At 43.6% G+C, this 21,317-nt stretch overlaps 1 protein-coding gene and 1 long non-coding RNA gene across 5 annotated transcripts in view; one reads left to right on the forward strand and one right to left on the reverse strand.

The window, feature by feature from the left end:
- PRKN (parkin RBR E3 ubiquitin protein ligase) overlaps positions 1-21,317 on the forward strand; it is a 1,246,455-nt gene that overhangs the window by 1,041,857 nt on the left and 183,281 nt on the right. For all 4 annotated transcript variants that reach the window (XM_026504660.4, XM_057311210.1, XM_057311211.1 and 1 more), the window contains exon 8: positions 10,862-10,923. In XM_026504660.4, the coding sequence (XP_026360445.3) occupies positions 10,862-10,923 (62 nt within the window). The remainder of the gene's footprint in view (positions 1-10,861; positions 10,924-21,317) is intronic.
- LOC123001367 (uncharacterized) overlaps positions 10,119-21,317 on the reverse strand; it is a 77,907-nt gene continuing 66,708 nt past the window's right edge. The window contains exon 3 of the long non-coding RNA XR_006410183.3: positions 10,119-10,453. This is a non-coding gene — a long non-coding RNA (uncharacterized LOC123001367). The remainder of the gene's footprint in view (positions 10,454-21,317) is intronic.

A 21,317-nucleotide genomic window follows, 5' to 3' on the forward strand; every position in this document is an offset into this window, starting at 1 on the left:
CTCTGAAACATACCAACAAGTGAAATTGCTAGGTGAAAAGTGAATACCTTCCAGATTCTTTGTAACTGGTTTAGGGTGTCTTGGCCTCATCAAGTGTTGGCTATTGAAAAGGACTGCAGAGAAGAACTTCATAGACATAAATAACCTATCAGCAGAGAGAAATTATTTAGATGAGCCTGGTTTTATTCATCAAAGTAATAATGCTTTGAAATTTGATGGTATAAAGTCCTACTGCTAATTTTGAATGGAGCTGCTCAGTCAAGGTATCTTAGTGAGTTTTCCTTGGGTATGGTCAACACTTGGCTCTCAGACTAATTCAGAAATGCCTACTTTGGCAGAGTACATGGAGACCCCGATCAGCCCGGCTTAACCAGAGTGGGAAGGAGCTCATCAAACCCGCTCAGGGGTCCAGCCTGCAGATGTGCCCCACCCCGTTTTAGCTATTCGGTGTTGTGCTGTGTTATCTTTGATCACATTGAATCATGATTTATTTTTGATGCCATTTCATCGTGAGCCAGTTTCCTTTCCAAAGTTGTACTTACGGGAAAAATAGAAAGTAACTGTAATTGTCAAGCCTGCATTAGGGATTCTAAGCTATAGCCAAGAGAGAAATTAATCCTGAAAGCATTTCACACCAAACAGCAGCAATCTGCAAATTGCAGATTATTTGTGTCATGTGGCCACTGCCTGCGGCACATCAGAGAGCTGAAATCCATTTCAATTTTTATCCCAAGCCCGGGTGCTCACGGTTTTCCATTGAACCCAAAGGATATCACAATTGCCCCATGATGATTTGCAAGGAAATTAAAAGGAAAAATAGTGATTGAAGACTCATGTGGCTTTTAAAGCTTTTCAAGGAAATATGTTTTCCAAATGAGTTTCCTCAACTTCACAGCGTGGTTATTGAGGAAATTCAGCACAAGCTTTCCAAAAAAGTTGTACTTCAATTAATCCCTAAGGGGTTTTGTTTGTTTGTTTGTTTGTTTGTTGGAGGTTTTTTTTTAATAGTTATCAGGGACTTTCTGGAAATAATCCACTTTATAGTGCATTTTCCTGAGGAGATTCTGAATTAAATTGTAAAATAGTCTTATTATATGGAACCGAATGAAAGTACATGTTGATTATAGATATTAATCAAAGTAAAGACCCCAGTTTAAAAGTTATCCTTTAAAAAAATAGGATTCAATTCTGTCTTCATGTGCTTTTGTAAAAATAAACGTCCTTATTCATTTTTAATAGCAACCAGGCAATACCAAACTTTTTTTTATTTACATTGAGCTCGGTTTTTTAGAAAGCAGGTGGGAGAGATGAGTAAGATTTTAACAGCAGAAAGAACACTGGAAAAGCACAGATCTGTGCGCCTATCATCCAGATAAGCCCAGAATGAGATGACATTCTAATTTCAATGACCAAAGACAACAAAACAGGCTTTTAAAAAAGTTGGGTCAAGGACACGAGACAACAAGGAAAGGCAGTCATTGAGGAAGACAACACAATGTTAGAAAAGCTTTCCAAGCCCAGTCTTTCCTGTTTCCTTGAGCAAAGACAATGTTTCCCATGTTGGAAAGGACAGAACAGACAATTTCAGGAGGAACATCTGCGTAAGAAAAGCCAGCCTGACGGGTGAGAGTCCCTCTAAGGAGGCAGGAATCTGGGATAAGAGGAGCAGGAAAGGCCAGGCACTTTCAGGAGCAGACCTCCCAGGGGTCTGAGAGTTCCAAATCCCTACTTCCAGTGTTATTTGTCAAAAGGGTGAAACATATTTTTCACAGTTTTTTGGTCTGATCTGTGACTTTTAAGTATTCAAACAAGTGACATGTTTTTACACTTTCCCCAGGCCAACAAGTTAGGGGACTATTCTAGGACAAGCTCTTGGGTCCCAAGTTCAGAGTGGGCATCACAGAACATTTTATCAGTAAGTTAGAAGGAAACCCCCCAGTGCGGTATCAGGCTAAAATGAGGAACTGTGAGAACTCTCATCTAAGAAGCCTGACCTTGCAAACAGAATATGTCTGTCAAAGCCCTCTTAGAATCAAGTACCACAAAATCTCAACCTCGGGCTCCCCAGTGGGGTCGTGTGTCTGATGCCAAATACATGGGTGAGTGTGGCAACAATGAATAAACAGGAGACTTCCCCGGTACCACATTTGAAAAGGAATATTGCCAACGACAAGCTCAAATCTAAGAACAGAAGGAAGGGAAATGAACATCTGGAAGCTTCCTATAAATTTTCACATATATTACAGATTATTGTAGGCAAATGGATATTTGCCCCAGGAGAGAGAGAAGGCTAATAAAGGCTTTAAAGGATTGGATATGATCTCTATCCCTCCAAAGCTACAACTAGCATCTAGAATGATCCTTCTGACCACAAGAATGCCTCATTATTAGAATGGAATTCTTTGGCTGATCCTCTGATCCTCTGGTCCCTGTCACCGAACAAAGTCTTGAGACAGGGTCTGAAATGCAGCTACAGGTAACATTGTGGGAGATAATTCTGGACTGACAGAGGGGTTCGTCTAGAGATAGTGACAGCTACGAGTTGTTTGAAAATGAAGACATTTCATTCTCGAATCCGTGACTATGAATTACACCAATCTATCTTTGCTCATTGAAGAAATTAAATGCCACTCCATATAATATAGGAATGAGATCAGATGGTCATTGACATAAACAAAATCATCAGATAGCATTTGGCAGTAGTGTGGCTGTCTGAAGGAAGATATTTGGACATTTCCACAGTGGTCTGAGTGGTTGCCTGTCAGGGTGGCCCCAATCTGAACCCACTCAGCAGACCTGGCCTCTGTCTTCCATTTATAACAGAACTCTACTCTCACTGAAAATTAGCTTTATTTTTACAAGGCCAATAGGGAATGGAGCATTTAAAGAACCCTTTCTTGCTTGAGTAGTGGCATGTTAATATTTTGTGTTTAAAAATTAAACCTTGCATTTAAAATATGAAATAATTCATTTCTGAGATTTTACAAAACTGACCCGAGGGCAGATAGACTTTCTCTCGTAGGTCCTCAAATTAACTCTGCACAGGCTTGTAAAGTCATCTGTTTTCCAGTGCTCTTGTTTGTGAGAACCAGAAGGCAATGGCTTTTCCCCCCTTAATTTATTCAATCATCCAGCCCATATTTATTGAGTATTACCCTTGTGCTGGACACAGTTCCCAGGGCCTAGATGAGGCTGTGAGCAAGTCCCTGTTCTCATGGAGTTCTGCGTCCCGGGTGGAAAAAGCAGATATTAACAAATAATTAAATGCTACAGAAATTGTGATAGGCACTACGCATATGAGCCTTTTGGGGTTTTTTGTTTTGTTTTGTTTAGTTTTTTTAAGAGAGGGAGGGTGGAAGGGGCAGAGAGAGGGAGAGAGAATCTTAACATGGGGCTTGATCTCACAACCCTGAGATTATGACCTGAGCCGAAATCAAGAATCAGATGGTTAAGCTACTAAGCCAACCAGGCGCCCCTAAATACGCTTTTTAATTCAATTTAGTTCGTTGCCATTGATAGAAGCATTCACATTGAATGCATTATCTTTTTTGGAAAATACAGTGATGTACAGTACGACTATAAAGACTGGCTCTACCACCAAAGGAAGCCCAGGGTCCTGCTCCCTTTTTATTCTTTTTTCCTGTCACTCCATGATGAACACTTTTAACCTCTAAAAGTTTGTGTTGCTTTTGGTTTTCTGTTGTGCGTAGATTTTTGGTGTCTCTACGGTAGCGTATTTTCTCCCCCAAACACAAGAAGTGTGTTCCAGTTAAACAGACTAATCTTATGATAAGTTTGAGGATTAAAATAATGCGGTATATGAAATTCTGAACTTACAGCATATTTATATGCAAAATCTAATATTCATTTTTGTTAAACCGTCATGACAGGGCAGAAAGTAGTTTGCAATGCATAGAGTCTGGGATTTAGAGGTAGAATTTCAAGGTAGAATTGTCAGTTACTCAGCTCTGTCATTTCCTTCACTCACAAGCTGGGTGACAAAAGGCAAGTAGCCTCTAATATTACAAAGCAGCCACAAGTCAAAAACGGAGCTCCCTCCACCTCCCGCAACAACAACAACAACAAAAAACAGATCAGCTCTGGTTCAACAGAATTATGAGTCGTCAGTTCTCTTCTTTGACATCTTTGTGGAATATTTGTTTCTAAACCACAGCTTGTTTGCCATAATCATCCATCTGTTGATTGTATACGCAAGTGATGCCCTTACTATGTGTTACGGCTGACTCAGAAGGCTAGACAGAAGGTACCTTAAGCAGTTGCTAACTGTCCGTTTTGTCAAAAATTTGAGTCAGTTTCCCTTTTGCATATTTCGATACTTGGATGTGCCTGGAGATCAGGGGCTTCAGTTATTTTTCCTGACTGCCTCTGTTCATTCACTTTGTAAATATAGATATGTAAATGATGCAATCCGAATCGACCAGGGAGATAAAAAACATCTTCCAGCAAGTTCAAAGGTAAAAATCTGTCTTAAAGTTTAATGAAATCAAATAAAAATATCAAATTGATTATTAATCACTTGAGATTAGTAGAGTGAGTAAATGAATAAATGAATTAATAAAAAGCAACAAACTTAAAGCCTTAAATGTATACTAACCGTGCTTTCCTAAGCATGTATGATCATGTGAACATATGTATGTGTGTGTGTATATATACGTGTACCTTATAAACACACACATACATACTTGATAATCTATTGTTTTTCAGCATATTGTCCTGATAATCTCAAATTTGTTATTGGAAGCTGGGCTCCTTTAGCAAAATTGGCCTCTAAATATCGAGGGTTTAGGCAACAAGGGATTTCTGGGAGGACAGCAGAACGGCCGTCTCAAGTACAGACAAGCGCCCCGCTCTCCAGAGACTCTCAGAATAGCAACTACCGTTCCGGAGCCCACCATGTACGAGGAGCTCAACTAGGTAATAGATATACAAACATGTAGATACCTACACACGTTGTCGACAGCAACCCCATAAGTTGAATATTCTTCCTCCTGTTTTTACAAGTAGAGGGTGAAGGCTCTAGAGCTCGTGTAGTATCTTTGGCCCAAGATTGCACAGCTGAACTGTCACTTCATTTCCTTCTCCTGTTCTTCCGTCATCATCACTTCTCATTTCCTCCTGGGCCAGCGACAGGGAAGTGGGGGGAGGGGGACGGGCTGGGACTGAGAGTGCCACTCCCACCCCGGCATGGGGGTAAAGAGACTGCAGAATCCACCCCTGGGCGGGTAGCAGAGGGGTCCTGGGACAGTGACGACCAGGGAAATACCTCTTGTCTGGACAACAGTTGCTCTTTTCCAGGCATGTTCGGGAAGAATCCCGTGTCCTGATATGCATGCCAACGCCTCACACATTCTTGATTTTATACTCATTCTTCATTCACAGAAGTGTGACCATTTAATCTGTTCTTTCAACCCAACTAGATTTGCAGTCTTCACAGGCAATATGACACTTCTGTTCCTCCTGTATGACACCCAAAATAGTGCTGGATGCAACACTGCCACTTAGTTCATTTCCTCGGCAATTCTTTCTCCAGGAAAGACGACAACGATGTATTTAAATGCCCGGCATCGTGCGTATTCTACTATTCAGTGTTTTTCCCCCTAAACCATCGCCTAATATGTTTTCCAAGCAAGTTGGAACTTCACATTTGCCCTCCCAAAACAAGTCACGGTTTTCACCTTCTGACCTGCAAAGACTAGAGACAGTGATCAGGTCCCCATCACATCAACCGTGAAACCCTCCATCGGAGACTCTTGGGACTTTGACTTGGTCAATCACCTCCTAAATTCAACATATTACAGAATTTCTTCTGATAAGGGAAATGGCTCAGCATCTAACCTTCATGTCTCGTTCTGTCCGTCTTTGACCCCCCAACAATCTCTGCCTCGTAATCTGTAGTTCATTGAAATTGCCATCGGAAGGTGCCCCCCGGTGTGCGGTTCCAGTGGCTCGCGCTCCACGCCGGCAGGTCTAGCTGTCACTGGCTGGATCTGCCTGCCTCTCGAGATATGAGGGTGACATCAGTTCCCTGAGGGTCTAAGGAAAGTTGCTAATTTTCGGTTTGCCCAGATTTTCCTTATTGTAAGGATGGGGGTCATAACTCCCAAGCCCTTCACACATCAGAGCTGAGAAAAGAAGTCTTAACCTTTATTTCTTAAGATGATAGATCATGTAGCAATTGTTTCAAATTGCCACTTGCCTTTTAAACAAGGAAATTTTTACAAGAAGTAGCAGCAGCCGTCATTGGATGTGGCAACACCATTAATACCATTAGCAATATATTCACTTACTAATTTTTTTGTCATTGCATGTTGCTTTCACGTACATTCAAAACTGCTGTTTGAGGTAGAGATGGGAATTATTCTTGGTAAAAGGACTTGGCACTGGGAGTAGCTGATTTATCCAGGAGCACAGAGCCAGCTAGTTAGCACGGAACCAGAGCGTCCATCCAGGCCATGACCACAGGAACTCCTTTAAAAGGCATGAAACCCCCAATTTTGGTATTTCCCTTCTGGAATCCATATCTCCAATTGCTATTTTCAAGTGGTGGCAATGGCTGTAGGCTTTTCCTCCGAGACAGTTGGATGGAAGCAGAAAGGAAGAGATGGTGCTAACTGTATGCTCAAGGCTGGATTTTTGCTGGATATTTAAAGGGAAAATTGAGTACTTAGTTTGAAGTGAACACGCCACAGAGCGGCAGAGCGTGGGGGGAGAGAGTGGACGGTGAGTTAGGCCTACTAGGGGCTGAGCAGGGACAGTTTGCGATGGGTGAAGAATGAGCCCTATTTTGAGAAAGAGACGCCCTTTCCCCTTTCAGTCTGGAGGAGTAGAGAGGGATCAATATGGGGGACATAACTGGGAGGGGATATGAAATTCAGGGTGGTGCGCTTGAAAGCTGCCAGCTGGGTTCTGTGGAAGCCAAGTCCAAGGCAGAGGGTGGAGTACTGGTGTTTATCGGGATGGTGTCTGGGAAAGAAAGGGAAGGGAGCCAGATCAGGCGGAGTAAAGAGTCACACTGTCATTCAGACCTGACAAAGCCTGGGAGCAAATGCAGCTCATGGTGGCTGGTGTCAGGACAAAACACCTAGGTGGTCCCCCTCCCTGTCCTGAGCAGCAGGTTGGGGTCCCAGGAAGGCATGACCTCAGATGGGGCAACTGTCTGCAGCTGAGGGCCCAGCTCTGTCACTGCCTGTGACAGCTTGGCCACGGTGCTTCCTTGCGGAGGGCTGAGGCCCTCATCTCCACGTTCACCACAAGAGCTTTACACCCATCCCTACACTCATCCCCTTTGCATTTCAGCAGCGGGTGACAGGAAATAAAGGACATGAGGTAGAGGGTACATTAGAAGATGATTTCACTCTGGAGAAAATACAGTGTGAGGAGGACGTGGAGGTGAAAACAGGCTGCAGTTTCACACAGGGCAGCCCCAAACACTGTCACTGAGAAGGTGACATTTGAGAAAGGACTTCCATGCAGACATCGGGGCCAAGAGCTCTCCGGAGAGAGGGAGCGGCAAGTGCAAAGGGCCGGAGACAGCAGCCTGCTGGGCAGAAGCAGGCAGGCAAGCGGGAGGGGCAGAGGCAGAGGGAGAGAGAGAATTCCAAGCAGACTCCACACTGAGCGGGGAGTCTGATGCGGGGCTCGATCTCATGACCCTGACATCATGACCTGAGCTGAAACCAAGAGTGAGAGACTCAACCAGCTGTGCCGTCCAGGTGCCCCACCATGTGCATCTTTTAATAGGAGCCTCTTCTCTGGCATCTCGAGAAAAGATCTCCCCTCAGGAGCCTGAAGGCAGTATGATGCTGGGCACCGTGAGGATTTGACTGGCGCGGGTAGTCATCTGTGGCTCCAGAAGGTGACCCATTGCCACGCGTGTGTAGCTCTGTGTGAGGAATTTGGAGAAGGCAAGAGTGCAGCACCACCATTAACAACACTGTTCGTGTAGTCCTTCTTTGCCAGGCTCTTTCTCCCCCTGGCGCCCCCCCACCCCTGCTGAATTCCGCGTGTGTCTTGTGTTTCCAGTTTTGTGACTTTGAAAGTCACCTTCACGTGAAGTCTGCGTCTGTCTGTTTCCCACACTGAGGCTCCTGTGGCGAGCACAGTTACAGACGCCCCTGCCGTGGTCTCGTAAACATCTTGACCCCCTCACACGTCTTCCCTTCTAATTGATGCCGTATCTGTCCTTGTTTATTATATTTTATTCTACCTACCAGGTGTTCCGGGTAATTATCTAGTCTTCTGTGAAAGATGTTTATGTTGGAACTCTCATTGACATCAATCCTTGTAGTTACATCTTAGGGGAATGTTCGAATACAAATCCCGAAGACAGGCTAATTTTAAATTCTGGTTCTTATTTTACCTGGCAGTAAAGTAAGTCAAATCAGTTTTTCTCAAATTTGAGGGATGTGAAGGAGAACTTTTTTAAAAAGCCTCTAAAATTTCTAAGGTTAAATAAAATTATTTCATAAAATAGTATCTCTCAAACCTGTCTAGATATAAATTCAGACATAAACATTTTATGCTTATACGACTGAAAGGCCCAAATGAAAATTAGTAAATTAAATACTAAATAAAAGAACAAAACCGAAAGTATCCCAGTTAACTCTATGAATTTCATATCGCAGATGCCGGCATTTTGTTGAAACTAAATTGTTGCCTGGGAGGCCACCAAGGCCTGGCTGGTTGGCCAGCGTCCCCTGATCTGCGCACGCCCACGCCGCTGCGTCCGTGGTGCCCCTCCCGTGTGAACCTCCTACACTTGCCGCCAGACCGGGAGCCCCCCACTCGTTGGGAATGCATCCCTGTAATTCTGCCTGGGCTCTTTCCTTTTGGTTTCACAGAACTTCTTGTTCCCAAGATGATCTGAAATTCTAGAACTGATATGAGGCTGAACTTCCACCGTAGTTCTTAGTTGAATTGTGGCCAACCAAGTGATCCATCGTGACTTTTCCTAATTGTTTAGATAATTATTAGAATAACAATCCTGATACGAACATCTCAAAAGAACCTTCAGACCACGTGTCAGTGGCATCCAGTTGGACTAACACAGTTCTAATGTCAAGGATCTAGCTTCCCTTCTTTATAGCATCGGATGTGCCCAAGGCAATTAACATACTGTGTTTTCCACCAAAATATTCATTTGGGATTTCATCTTGGGATTGTCATTTATGTTCTTGATCTGCCGTCGGGTGGTGACATCGCCTGTTTACATTTTGTTTATATTTTTAAAACTCTTTTGTACTACTTGGTCAGCATTTGTAAACCGCTCTCGCAAGGTGTGAAATGTTAGAATATCTAAGACTGTGTCAAATATAACATCAAACACCAAAACTATGTTTCGACATTTTACATGACCACAGAATTTCTGAATTGGAACAGACCCAGTCAAATTCATCTCTACAGTATCCTGCAGAAATAGTCATTTAGCCTGTGTCTGAAAACCTACAGTTATTAGCTCATCAGGCAATGTATCCCATTTTTAAGTTAGAAATTTCTTTCTGTTGGGGGTGCCTGGATGACTCAGTTGGTTAAGCATCTGCCTTCTGCTCAGGTCATGGTCCTGGGATCAAGCCCCACATGGGGCTCCCTGCTCATCAGGGAGCCTGCTTCTCCCTCTCCCTCTGCCCCTCTCCCATGCTCATGAGCTCGCTCACTCTCTCTCTCAAATAAATAAGTGAAATCTTTTAAAAAAGAAATTTCTTTCTGTTGAACCAAAGTCTACTGCTGTCATTTTTGCCTCTTAGTTTTAATCCTACCTTCTAGAATGAACCGCAAATATAATCTCTCTTGCAAAGGATAACTCCTTCACCCCCTCGAAGATGACAGCTCCCTCCTTCCTCAGCCCACCCTCCCCAGACGGACATCCTGGGTACTTTCCATCACCCTGACGGCACAGTGCTGAGTAACATGAACAACAGCACAGTGATTATTTGGTGCATTTTGCATACAACCCAATTCCTTAGTAGAAGCTTCACCAGATTGTGTAATCCATAGATTGTACCTAAGAAATGGGCTTTTATATCAATTTTTGTTACTAGAGTTAATTTTAATGACAACAAACTAATATGTACAATTATTCAATTAAAAGGACAGGGATGGAACATAATTTAAAGGATAGCTAAGCATGTGCTGGCATGCATATATATAATTTATTTATTTATTTCTACAACTAGAGAAAGAGAATGGGAAAGCCTGAAGAGGCTCTTACTGACTGGGTAGAGTGGAAGGTCATGGGCACCCCGACTATCCTGGCCCTCTTCCCAGATCCTTTCCGTAAGAGCCCCTTTCCAAACTGAAAGACAGGATCCTTCTGGTCTTGACAGAGCCTCCTGGAAGAACTGGGCAAGGTTCTAAATGACAACCAAATCCCGTGAAGATGGCGGTGTCCAGCTCTCTGTGTTCCTTCTTACTTCTCTGTGTGCAGGGCCCCTGCCTGCAGAGCGAGGAAACAGGATGTGACGAATAAGCAGAATGAATTTATACTCACCAACTCTCCCACCCCAGCCCCACGGAATCCTGGCTCTCGATGAGGGACAAGTGACTTCCTAGGGAGAAATGACATTGTGGCCTAAAGCCCTCCATAGGCCAGGTCACAATCAAGAGGGAGACAAGGCCTGGCTGGGCTCACCTACAGCTCCTTCCCAGTGTCACAGTGGGGGACCAGACGGCCATAGCTTCCTCAGAGGTGTGGCTTTTGTGTGGCTGGTTAGAATGTGTGGTGGGGGTGGCCGTCTGCGTCCTCCCTGGCAACGCTGGTGGCTGCTAGTTGTAACTGCACATAAGAACACGTTACCGCACAGAATGGGAATAACACCTTTGTGATTCATTCTTTCCCCAACAGCTGGCTGCCCCAACTCCCTGATTAAAGAGCTCCATCACTTCAGGATTCTGGGAGAAGAGCAGGTGAGTCAGCCTCTCAGGGCAGCACCGGCATGTCGTGAGAGATGGACACTAATGAGACAGTTGGGCGCTCTCCAGGGAGGCAGAGTGTGTCTCCCGACCCTCGGCACCCTAAAATGGGGAAGAAAGCCACACCGCAGATATGTGCGAGGACACTCTTTTCCTCTTCTATCCATCAGACCTGACAGGTTATTAATTGGTACATCTGCTACCTGCCAGAGCATTCCATCTCAGGATGCCAGCAGTGAGCAGGCACAACATAGTGGCAGAGAATCCAACAAGTTAGTGTCCAGATACATGACGCCCAAGAGACCAGTGGTCACAGACGGCCCTGACGCGATGTCTGTGGGTGAGGGCGCCCACCCCTCTCACCAGACCTTTGCACTTTGTGCACGTTCTCCATAGTTTGATGCAACTGCATTCTCTACGGACGTGAACATGTGACTTATATACAAAGGATGGCCCATTAAAAGTAGATTATTTAAGCACTGTGGTGCTCAGTGAGATGTCAGATTTTAAATAGATGTGCTAAGTAAATGATTCAGGGTGCTGAATTATACACACACACACGTACACACATGCACACATGCTTTGGCTGTGTACAAATACATTTCTTAATCTTTGTATCGAATTACAGCTTCCATCATATTATGTGAAATCTTGATGTCAAGTTATTCTTGAAATACTCACACCAGATGGTTGATGACATGGGGCATGACCTACGTCACCCTCTCTTACTGGTTTTTACCCCCAAAGGTCACCTTTGCCACGCCTGACCAGGGAACTGCAAAGGGAGATGAGTTTTGTCGATGAGCTTGTGGTTGGTGTGTTTTTCTTTGATATGTATATGTTGCAAAGTTGGGTGCCTGTGTCCAATATTAGATTAAAAACAGAAAGGAGCTAACTGGGGGAAGATACAAAACTAGAATTATTTCCAATTCCTTGATTTAATGGGTTTCAGAATGTCTCCTTTGTATCTTCATACCACCAATTCCAGAATTCAGCAGGCGTAAGCGTTTATTCACATATAAGCAAAATCAGTTATCCCCCACTTCAGGTGAGATTTAATAACTGACTCCCTCAAACATACCTATTTAGGAAAACACATGCATCTCCCAGCCATTTTCCTGTGAAAGCCTGAGAGATTTCTTAAAGTAAGAATTACTGATTGCTGCCCTGACATTTCCGCTCAGATAATGGAGGCTTCTCTTCTAACTTGTACCAATATTTGCAAATTATTTCCCTATTTGTGTTAGAGTCATTGGTGATTAGTAGGGAAAGAAGCCAACTGTAATCATCTCAGATTTGCATACAAGTCAGGCCACTTTGCATTCTCCTAGAAATTTAATCGAGCTATAATCAAAATCAATATTACTCTGATTATTTGTGCAACATGGGAACATGGTGTATCATGGCAATATTGATCTTTATTTCCTGAAAAAACCACTTTTCCTTCCTTCCTCCTTTCCTTTCATTCAGGAAATGCTTCCTGAGCACCTACTCGGTATTCATTCTCGGTTTTCAGGATACAGGGGTGAGAAAGGAATACCGATCAGCGGAAAACTGTTATGCTATGTACACACAGACATGTTCAATATACATTATGCTAGGTGGTTATTATGGCCATGGAGAAAAGTAAAACCAAAAAGGGGGCATTGGTAGCTAGGGGAAGAGGTGAAATTTTCTATAAGGTGGTCAGGAAGAACCTCACTGATTTGGGAGTGAGGACCTGAAGGGCGTGCGGGAAGGCATCCTGGTGCCGTCTGGGAAAAGCGCTTTCCAGGTAGAGAATGAAGCCAGTACAGAAGTTCGGAAGTGACCCTCTGTAATGCTCATTGCATGTAAAAAGCGTTACAAAATACAAGGTGTGGTTGGGGTAAGGTGGGAAGAAATCCGGGAGAGTGTGCACTGGACGCCAAAGGCAGGAAGCGTTTCTAGGAGGAGGACGGATCGTCCATGCTCCGTGCTGAGCAAGCAGCAGCCCGGTGAGAAATGGACATTGGAATTCGAAACTGGGAGGTCACTGGTGACCTTGACCAGGGGATGGGGGCGGAGGAGCCTGCTTGACTTGGGTTCATGTGAGAGAAGGAAGAGCAATGGGAGAGAGCAAAATCAGTAACTTCTTTTCTGAGGAATTTAGCTACAGAGGAAAGCCAAGAAATGAGGCAGCTGGGGTGGGGGGATGTGGAATCAAGATCATTTTCCTTTTTTTACAGGAAAAGCTGAGGCATGTTTATGAGCCACTGGGAGTGACTCTGTAAAGGAGTAGGGGGTTGGTGATGCAGGGGAGAGGAGAGACCGCCAGGAACAATGTCCGGGCTCACAACCGCCGAGTGGAGGCTCCACCTGAGACACGAGGACAGACGCTCAGCCTGGTGGCCATGGTGATGGCGGAATATGTAGGGTCATTGCTGCTGGTGTTCCTCTTTTCTCAGTGAAATAGGACACAAAGTTGGCAGCTGAGAGTGGAGATGGGGGCAGAGCTTTCCAGGGAGAGGAAAGGATGGTGAAATTGTCATTTAGGAGGGCAGGGTGTAAATAAACTTGGGAAAGGAATGAGTTTGGAGTGAGATCCATCAGCCTGGTAGGCACAGGTGCAGAAGACACAGCGTTGGGTTTAACTCAGAATTTGGTTTTCCACTAGGAGAGCAGAGAGGTGGGATGAGAAGCGAGAGGGGTGGGGAAGGTAGTTGGTCCATTGGTTCCAGGTCCCAGTGGGTCCAAAGGGTTTTTGGAGTTTGGTACTAGCGAGGTTTAGCTGGAAAAGTAGGTGTTGGCCGAAGACTGGGATCCTTGACAGTGAAATTGTGGAGGCATGCAGGGACTGGCAATGGTGGGGTCAGTGGTGGGCCAGGGGCACTGGTGGCTGAGTTAGGATAGAGGAAAAGTTGACTGCAGAAGTTGAGGTCATGGACTGGGGAAGCCAGGGTGGTGGAAGTGTGACCCATGTGGGCACTGAGGCCCTCCAGAATTATCACCAGAGCAGACTTGGAGAGAGTTGTGGTGAGTCAGAAATTGAAGCTTCAAGAAATGGCGCTGGCGGGCAGGGAGGGAGAGAGAGATGGAGGGAGGTGGGGCTCAGGAGCTGCCTGCAGGTAGAAAAAGTGCACGCAGTGGAGCCTGATGGTTTGAAATTCAGGGCTGGAGGGTTTCAGGAGAGAAGAGAACTGCTCGACTTGGAGCGTTGCAGAGCAATGCTTGGTGGTACAAAGTGTGCAGAAACCATGTGAGAGAGCGGCGGGGAAGTGGTCCCAGGGCAGGAGCCAGCGTCAGTGAGGGAAGAACGTGAGAAGAACCCTGGAAGTGGGCTGAAGTCACAAGTAGTTACTACTGCCAGCCCTGGCATCCCGAGCACAGGGGACGGAGTCTGGCAGCTGAAGGATGAAGTAGGACAAAGGGGTGCTCCAAACCGCGTGTGGGGGTGGGGGTCAGACAGGACAATGACAGGGGAGCCAGGGACTGCTTTGGGGACTGATATAAATCGGATGTGTCAGTCTGGGATATTTCTACCCTGATGATACATGACAGAAGCTGGCGGCCTCAGGGCAGATGGTGGCTGAGGCTCTGGAGGGACAGCCGAGTGGTCCAGCCTCACCACTCCTGCGGGTTGGCGGAGAGTGGCCTCCCCCTCTCCGGGAGCTGATGGAAGGTTCAGGCTCTCTGGATGCTGGAGGCAACTTTTATCACTTGACAAAATGAAATTTTATATTAATGTGTGTTACAAGTCCCCTTGGACACATCATTGCAGTCCCCTGCTAATGTGGCTTTTCCTTTTGTAGAAAAGGAAGAGAAATGGTCAGCCATCTCTTAGAATTTTTGGAAATAAATAGGATTGCAAAGTAAGTTGCAAATATTAAGTGCTACACGAAAATGTTTCTGATTTAAATACTATTTACATTATTTATACTCAAATCAGTAGATTGAACTAGTAGCAACAAGGTAGGCAATCAAATAAGTATGATGTGCACCTTAAAGTGAATTGATAAGATGAACACAGATCCTGGTTAATTACGAATCCACTGCTGGGTGGGGGAGATGCTTATCGGCCATCTAATTTCTTCGTATGTGATTCCTTTCCATTTTCATTGGTCCTAATAGGCACTTGATTTTTGAAATCTAGATTAAAAAAAATCACTAAACACTATAAATAATTTACCTTCCTAAATAAAAATACAATTAAAACTTCTTGAAATTTAACATAACCCATTTACTTTAGCTTCTCGGCCCTGTCTGTGACTTGTGCTTATAATTCACGTTCATAACACACCTTTCATGCCCCCAAGTAGTAGGTAATAAGCTACTCCAAAGTTCAAGGTGAGCCTTAAAAGGAAAAAAAAAAAAAAAGCACCCACCAGGAGCGGTTTCTGCCATCAGTCCCTAGGGCCGTGAGAGCCTTCAGAAGAACTGTGTTTCAGACATACCTACACTTACACCAGCTTCCCCCCCTCGGGTTCAATCACCAGAATTTTAAGGAAACAAAGTTCATTTAGTCAACAAATATTTTGTGAATACCTTTTTTGTACTATTACTGTGCAAGTGTCAGATACAATGGTAAACAAGGAAATCACAAGAACAAACCATAAAAAATGCTAAGATGAAAATGAACAGTGATTGAGATTTAACCTAATTTAGATAAGGAGCCAAGGAACCGTGAACCGTAAGGTTGAGAAGGCCCCCACTGTTCACGGAGCTAGGATCTCAGTAGTGGATATAAAAGCATTTGAGGCAGACAGAGCATAGATCCACTGACCCCCAAGCGGTGAAGAGATCATTCTCTTCAAGCCACTAAATAAAAGCAATGCGGCCGGAAGATAATGAGCTCCGGGGACAGTGATGAGGGATGAAGACTGTCCACACCATGTAGGCCGGGGTCAAGATTTGGATTTAATTCTAAGTTCAATGTGAAATTCTTGAAAGATTAAGCAGGAGACGGGCATTAACCAAATTACATTTCAAGGATGTCAGTCTTGCTCCCATATGGGCAGTGTCTGGATCGGAACAGTTAGCAGAGGATAAAGGAAGAAGTGAATATTCAGGGGTGGGATGGGAGGTCTCGGGGATTGATTAGCTGTGGGTCAGGGAAATGCAGGAGTCCTACAGTTCTATCTTACCGAGATGTGTAAGATGGTAGGAAGGTGAGGATGGAGGTGAGGAATCCAGGGCTCAACTCTGAGCAGATGTGATGGGCCTGAAGCATGGAGAAGGAGGCAAGTCGGGATTTGGATGTTTGAGATAGACCTCAAAAGGAGACGATGGTCAGGGGTCAGACATGGAGAGGTAAATGTGGGGTCTCTGGCACGCAAACAGTATTTTATTTTATTTTTTTAAGTTTATGTATATAAGTCATCTCTACACCCCATGTGGGGCTTGAACTCATGTCCCTGAGATTAAGAGTCACATGGTCTGCTGACTGAGCCAGCCAGGCGCCCTGGGCAGATGGTTTTTTCAATCCATGGCAGTTGCCAAATGGAGATAAAAGACAAGGAGCCATGTGAACCCTAAGGAGCTCCAACATTTGGAAATGTGTTCGAGGAAAGGAAAGCTGAGGAAGAGACAGGGAGGGAGAGAGGAGCTGGTGAGCACTGCAGAGCCTCTGGAGGAAGTCAGAAAAATCCCCTTCCTCTGAGGTGAGGCGCTGGAGTTTGGAGGCCAACAGTGGTACTGCGCAAAACCATTTCTCAGGGACTGTAGTAAAGGATAAATAACACGTGTCCATGCCCCCCCCCCGCCCCATCCTGGCTGCCCTATCAACAACATGTGCTTAGTGTCCTGTTTGCAAAACCTCCGGAAGTCTCTGGAGTAACATTCACCATAGAAACTCCTGTGAGGAAAACAGTTTGCGGGAACCCACCTGCATAGCCTTGCCCTCCTAGGGGCATTGCCATGGCCACAGAAAGGACAAGGGATAAAGCAGCCAATTGGTTTTGACCTCCTTTCCAGAAGATTCCACAACCACTGGAAGTTGAAATATTTTTTGACATCATGTCATCAGGAACACCTGAAAAAGCACAAACTTCAGAGCACGAGGCGGGTTCAGGCAGTGGGGCGCGTGACTCTTGATCTGGGAGTCATGAGTTTGAGCTGCACACTGGGCATAGAGATTACTTTGAAAAAATTAAATAAATAAATACAATTTTTTAAAAAGAAAAAAACTCATGAATTGCAACCCAGGATAGAGTCTGTAGCCCCAGTTATATTGCAGGTGTTGTTTGATCTGTTTTCTCCTTACACCTGATGTCAGCCATCCTAATGACTGTTTTTTCTATGCAGTGAACAAGGTCCAGCCCTTTCTCTAGCCAATTTACTTCATCAGTCGATGACAGATGTCCAGGGATAAAGAAAACATTATTAGCAACAGAACAGAGACTACGGCAGCACTGTGGCCAGCACGCCCTCAAAGGCTGTCACCACCTCCCCCGGGGCCAAATACCTGCAAATGAGGAAAAATCAGATTACGGTGACTGAGAATTTAACAAGTGTTGTTGGGGTTTTTTTAATTCTAATACATACAGAAAGTAGGGCATCCTCCGCATAGCAAGGAGAAATGGATTCATCATAAACGTGTGTTTCTCTATAAAGTTATTTGAGATTTTTTTATCCAGAGAGGAAATTCTATAATAAACTGTTTTTCATTACTTTCTAAAAGACGACTGAGGAAGAGTGAGTTGAAAAAAAATTTTTTTTAATAAAAAAAAAAGAGAAGAAGTGGACGCAGCTTGGTCCTGGGGAAAGGGCGTTCTTTAGAGCCACAGTCCTGATTTCTGATCCGGGATCGGGGGTGTCCTGCTTGTGTGAAGGTCAGCAAAGGACTGAACTTCTGTGTAACTCAGTGACCTCATCTTTTAGTCCCCAGAGTAGACAGAGAATGAACGGCACAGGCGAAGTGTTGGCACCGTCGCTTGGCACGAGTAGTAGTCCCGCGAATGGTATTTCTGATGGGGTTTTCTCTCCTCCCCGGGATTCAGAGAAAGGACCCAGGGAGGGAATCCCGGGTGCTTGGGGCTGAGACTTCACAGAAGCCAGAATTTAGGGAGAGGAAAGCAAGACAGGCCCCAGCCTGTGTAGGGGTTGTTCTGTAGCTGTACCTGAGTGCCCCCAAAAGGATGCTCTGGAAAATTCCACAGCAGAACCAAAACAGCCTCCTTCCCTGCTCAGAGGATTTGCAAAGCTGCCGCGGAGTGCCTGGATCGCTGACAAGCTGTGACTCATTTTAACAGAACATTTGCCAGTTTTCTCAGATTTTCAATTTACCTAGTATTCCTGTACTTCAGATTTCCTGCGGTTTTTAAAATTTAGGTTCCTTTTTGCTTTCTTTTATTAGGAGAGCATGCAAACCCAGTATCACGACATAGAGGTCCGTGTCTTCCCACGCAGGTCTTTTGGGTGATTTTCCGGTGGCGCGGGACTGTCAGGCGCAGACCCTTCCCAGCCCAACCCCGCGAGTGACCACAAGTCTTTGGCACGCAGTCAATGGCCGGCAGGAAAGGGGAAGCGAGCTGGCCTGTGTGGGATTTGAACCCGTGACCTTTGCTTCGTTATAGAACAATATTCTTCCCAACTCGACTCTCCTACCTAACTACAGACCACCAAAATACAGCCTCTCTTTGATTATACTCTCCCATGATTCATTATTCAGATTCCTAAAATAGCAGTTTATGGAAACTTCTATGAACTTTATACTTTAAAATGAATATTTTCTGTTCTTAGGAGAATCCATGAGCATACACATGAAGACTGAATAATTTACTCCTTGAATAAATAAAATATAAACCATAGCGATGAGTTGAGATTTTTACCTACATAGGTCGTACTAATGGAGTGCATTTTCATTATAATCTGATGAAATATGAGAAATGTTCAAGATTTTTTTTCCTTAGAGGCAAAGTAGTATGCTTTTTGTTAGTATTAATATTTATTTTCAAAAATTTTTGCGAATATCATGCTGTCCCTCTAAATTATCTTAGTTATCTGTCTGTGGATTATCCATTTTATGAAAGTCTATCTATAAATTGGCAAACTAGTTTTAATAGCTTAAACAGCATTAGTTGGCAGGTAAGGGTGAATATGTCTACCCACACGCAGGCGCGCACACAGTCACTGTGATTCCAAAGACAATAAATAAGGGATTTTTGCTTCTTTTGAGCTCACCTGAGGATAGTTTCTACACAGACTTAGTGCACATTACAAATTAATCACATTCCTTCAGTTCTGTTTGTAAAATGCTCCCCATTATTGATAAGTAAAGAAAGCCCTTGCATATGACGCAAGTAGTACCAGCTGATCAGTATCTGTTCACTTTCCCCAATTGGGGTCCATTTATCACTTTACCACTATTGTGTGTATTTTGTGCTCACATGAATATAGATATTCTGCTCTACTTAGTGCTGGTTTGTTACAACTCTCTAGTAAATATAGTCAGGTTCTTTCAATGCATTGCCAATGGTGCTGTAAGTGGCTGAAAGGAATCCATGGAAATGTGGGCCATACCTTGAAGGGAACCAAATAAGTGTCTCTAATGGCATACAGATAATTACATGTCTAGTTTCTTTCCTTAGGGTATGAAGCTTTCTGTGAATACTAACTCATTACTGTCTTCAGGTCAAATGTTTGTTCTTACAAATTTACTGGTGTTAAAAAAAAAAGTAATGCACTCAGTAGACATAGGTTTTATTTCAGATGTGTGTACTTTTTAATTATCAGAAATTACCAGGTATATAAGTTAAAATATTTTTCTTCCTTTAGAAAAGAAAGTGTATGCTCACGTTCTCTTGAGTGTATCACAAGTAGAATGACTATAATAAAATCATTTTTATAAATTCTTAGCTAATGAATGAAAAGAACATGATTTTACATTTCATCAGCATCAGAAGCCACTATGAATGCAGTCAGCAAGAATTTCTAAAGTATTATTGGACTTTGTCCATAGGTTAACTTCTTCATAGATAAAAGCTATCATCATAGTAGTAAAATTGCTTAACTAAATTAAGTAGGTAGGCGATCTGCCATTAAACCAGAAAATAGCCAATTGCTTGAGAGCTGTTAATTTAAAATCGAAATCCATCCTCCATCACTGTTATTAATTCCCATTGCCATTGATTATTTTGTTAGAAGTATTTACTTAATTGATGCTCACTGGAATTAGATTTCATTAATTCATCCTACAACAATTTGTTGTATACCAACTATGGACAAGATACTATAGCAAATTCAGGAGATACAAATACAAAAAAGGATTGGGGGGAATGCAAAGGGTCTACAGTAAGGTCTGAAGGGACCAGATACTCTGGGTCCCCTGGACCCATAAAACTTAACCAGCCGAAGATCTCGTTTGAGACAAGGCCTCACACTGAGCAGAAATGTGCTTGGTATAGAAAAGGGGATGAGAAAAGAGGATATCTAGTTAAAAGTAGGGTAACAAAGCTGGGAGCTCATAGAAAGTGAGCTCCACAAACCAGGAGAGAAAGCTCTAGAGCCACCAAGAGCTATGCTGGATCCTTGTTTCTAAAGTTGCAAGAGAGCTGATTTCCCACGAAACTGTGTAACAGCAAGAAGCAACGTTAAATCCCATACAAGGTTTTTAAGAGGTTACAGAGAATGAAGAGCAGAATGACGTCCTGAGACACAAGAAAAGTATGTCAGGCAAGTGGAAACTAGAGTAACTATTTCAAAAGGAATCAGGTGATTAAGAAATTATACAAATACAAATAAATAACAGGTACTGTCTTAAGAGAAATAGGAAGTGAAAAGGAGAAAACTTCTAAAACATGAAAGTGAGATGACAGATTCCAGAGAAATAGACGTAGAAGTTGAGTAAAGAAGATCCAATATATGTATACTAGAAATCCTGTAAGAAACACATCGAGGCAAGAAAATAGAGCAAACGCTGAAAATTACATTGAGTACAGCTTCCTTAAATCACAAAACTGATCAGAAAATGACCAGCACCAAGATATATTCCAACAAAACTACCAGATTCTAAAGAAAAAAAAAATCCTTTGGGCACCTGGGCAAAAAGATGATCAATTCAATGTGTAAAGGGAAAAAGAAATGACGTTGTCATCAGGCTTGTCCATAACGCCTTACACCAGAAGCACATGGAGTAAGACAGTAAAGATGCTCAAGGGGGAAAACTGTGAGCCCAGAACTTTATATCCAGCCAAATTCATTTTCAAGAATAAAGGCCCCAAGAGTAAGACCTCAGTGAGTATTTTTCCCATGCACTCCTTCTTAGGAATTTACTGGAGAACATATTTTTGACAAGCAAAATTACTGAAGAGACATCAGCATAAGGACTGGTGGTGAACATGAGGGTGTGTGTGTGTGTGTGTGTGTGTGTGTGTGTTTAGACCCAAGATAACATGAAAATTAAGAAAAAGAAAGCATAGTATGGAATGGCC

This window comes from Ursus arctos, unplaced genomic scaffold, assembly GCF_023065955.2.
Source record: "Ursus arctos isolate Adak ecotype North America unplaced genomic scaffold, UrsArc2.0 scaffold_13, whole genome shotgun sequence".
NCBI classification, from domain to species: Eukaryota; Metazoa; Chordata; class Mammalia; order Carnivora; family Ursidae; genus Ursus; species Ursus arctos.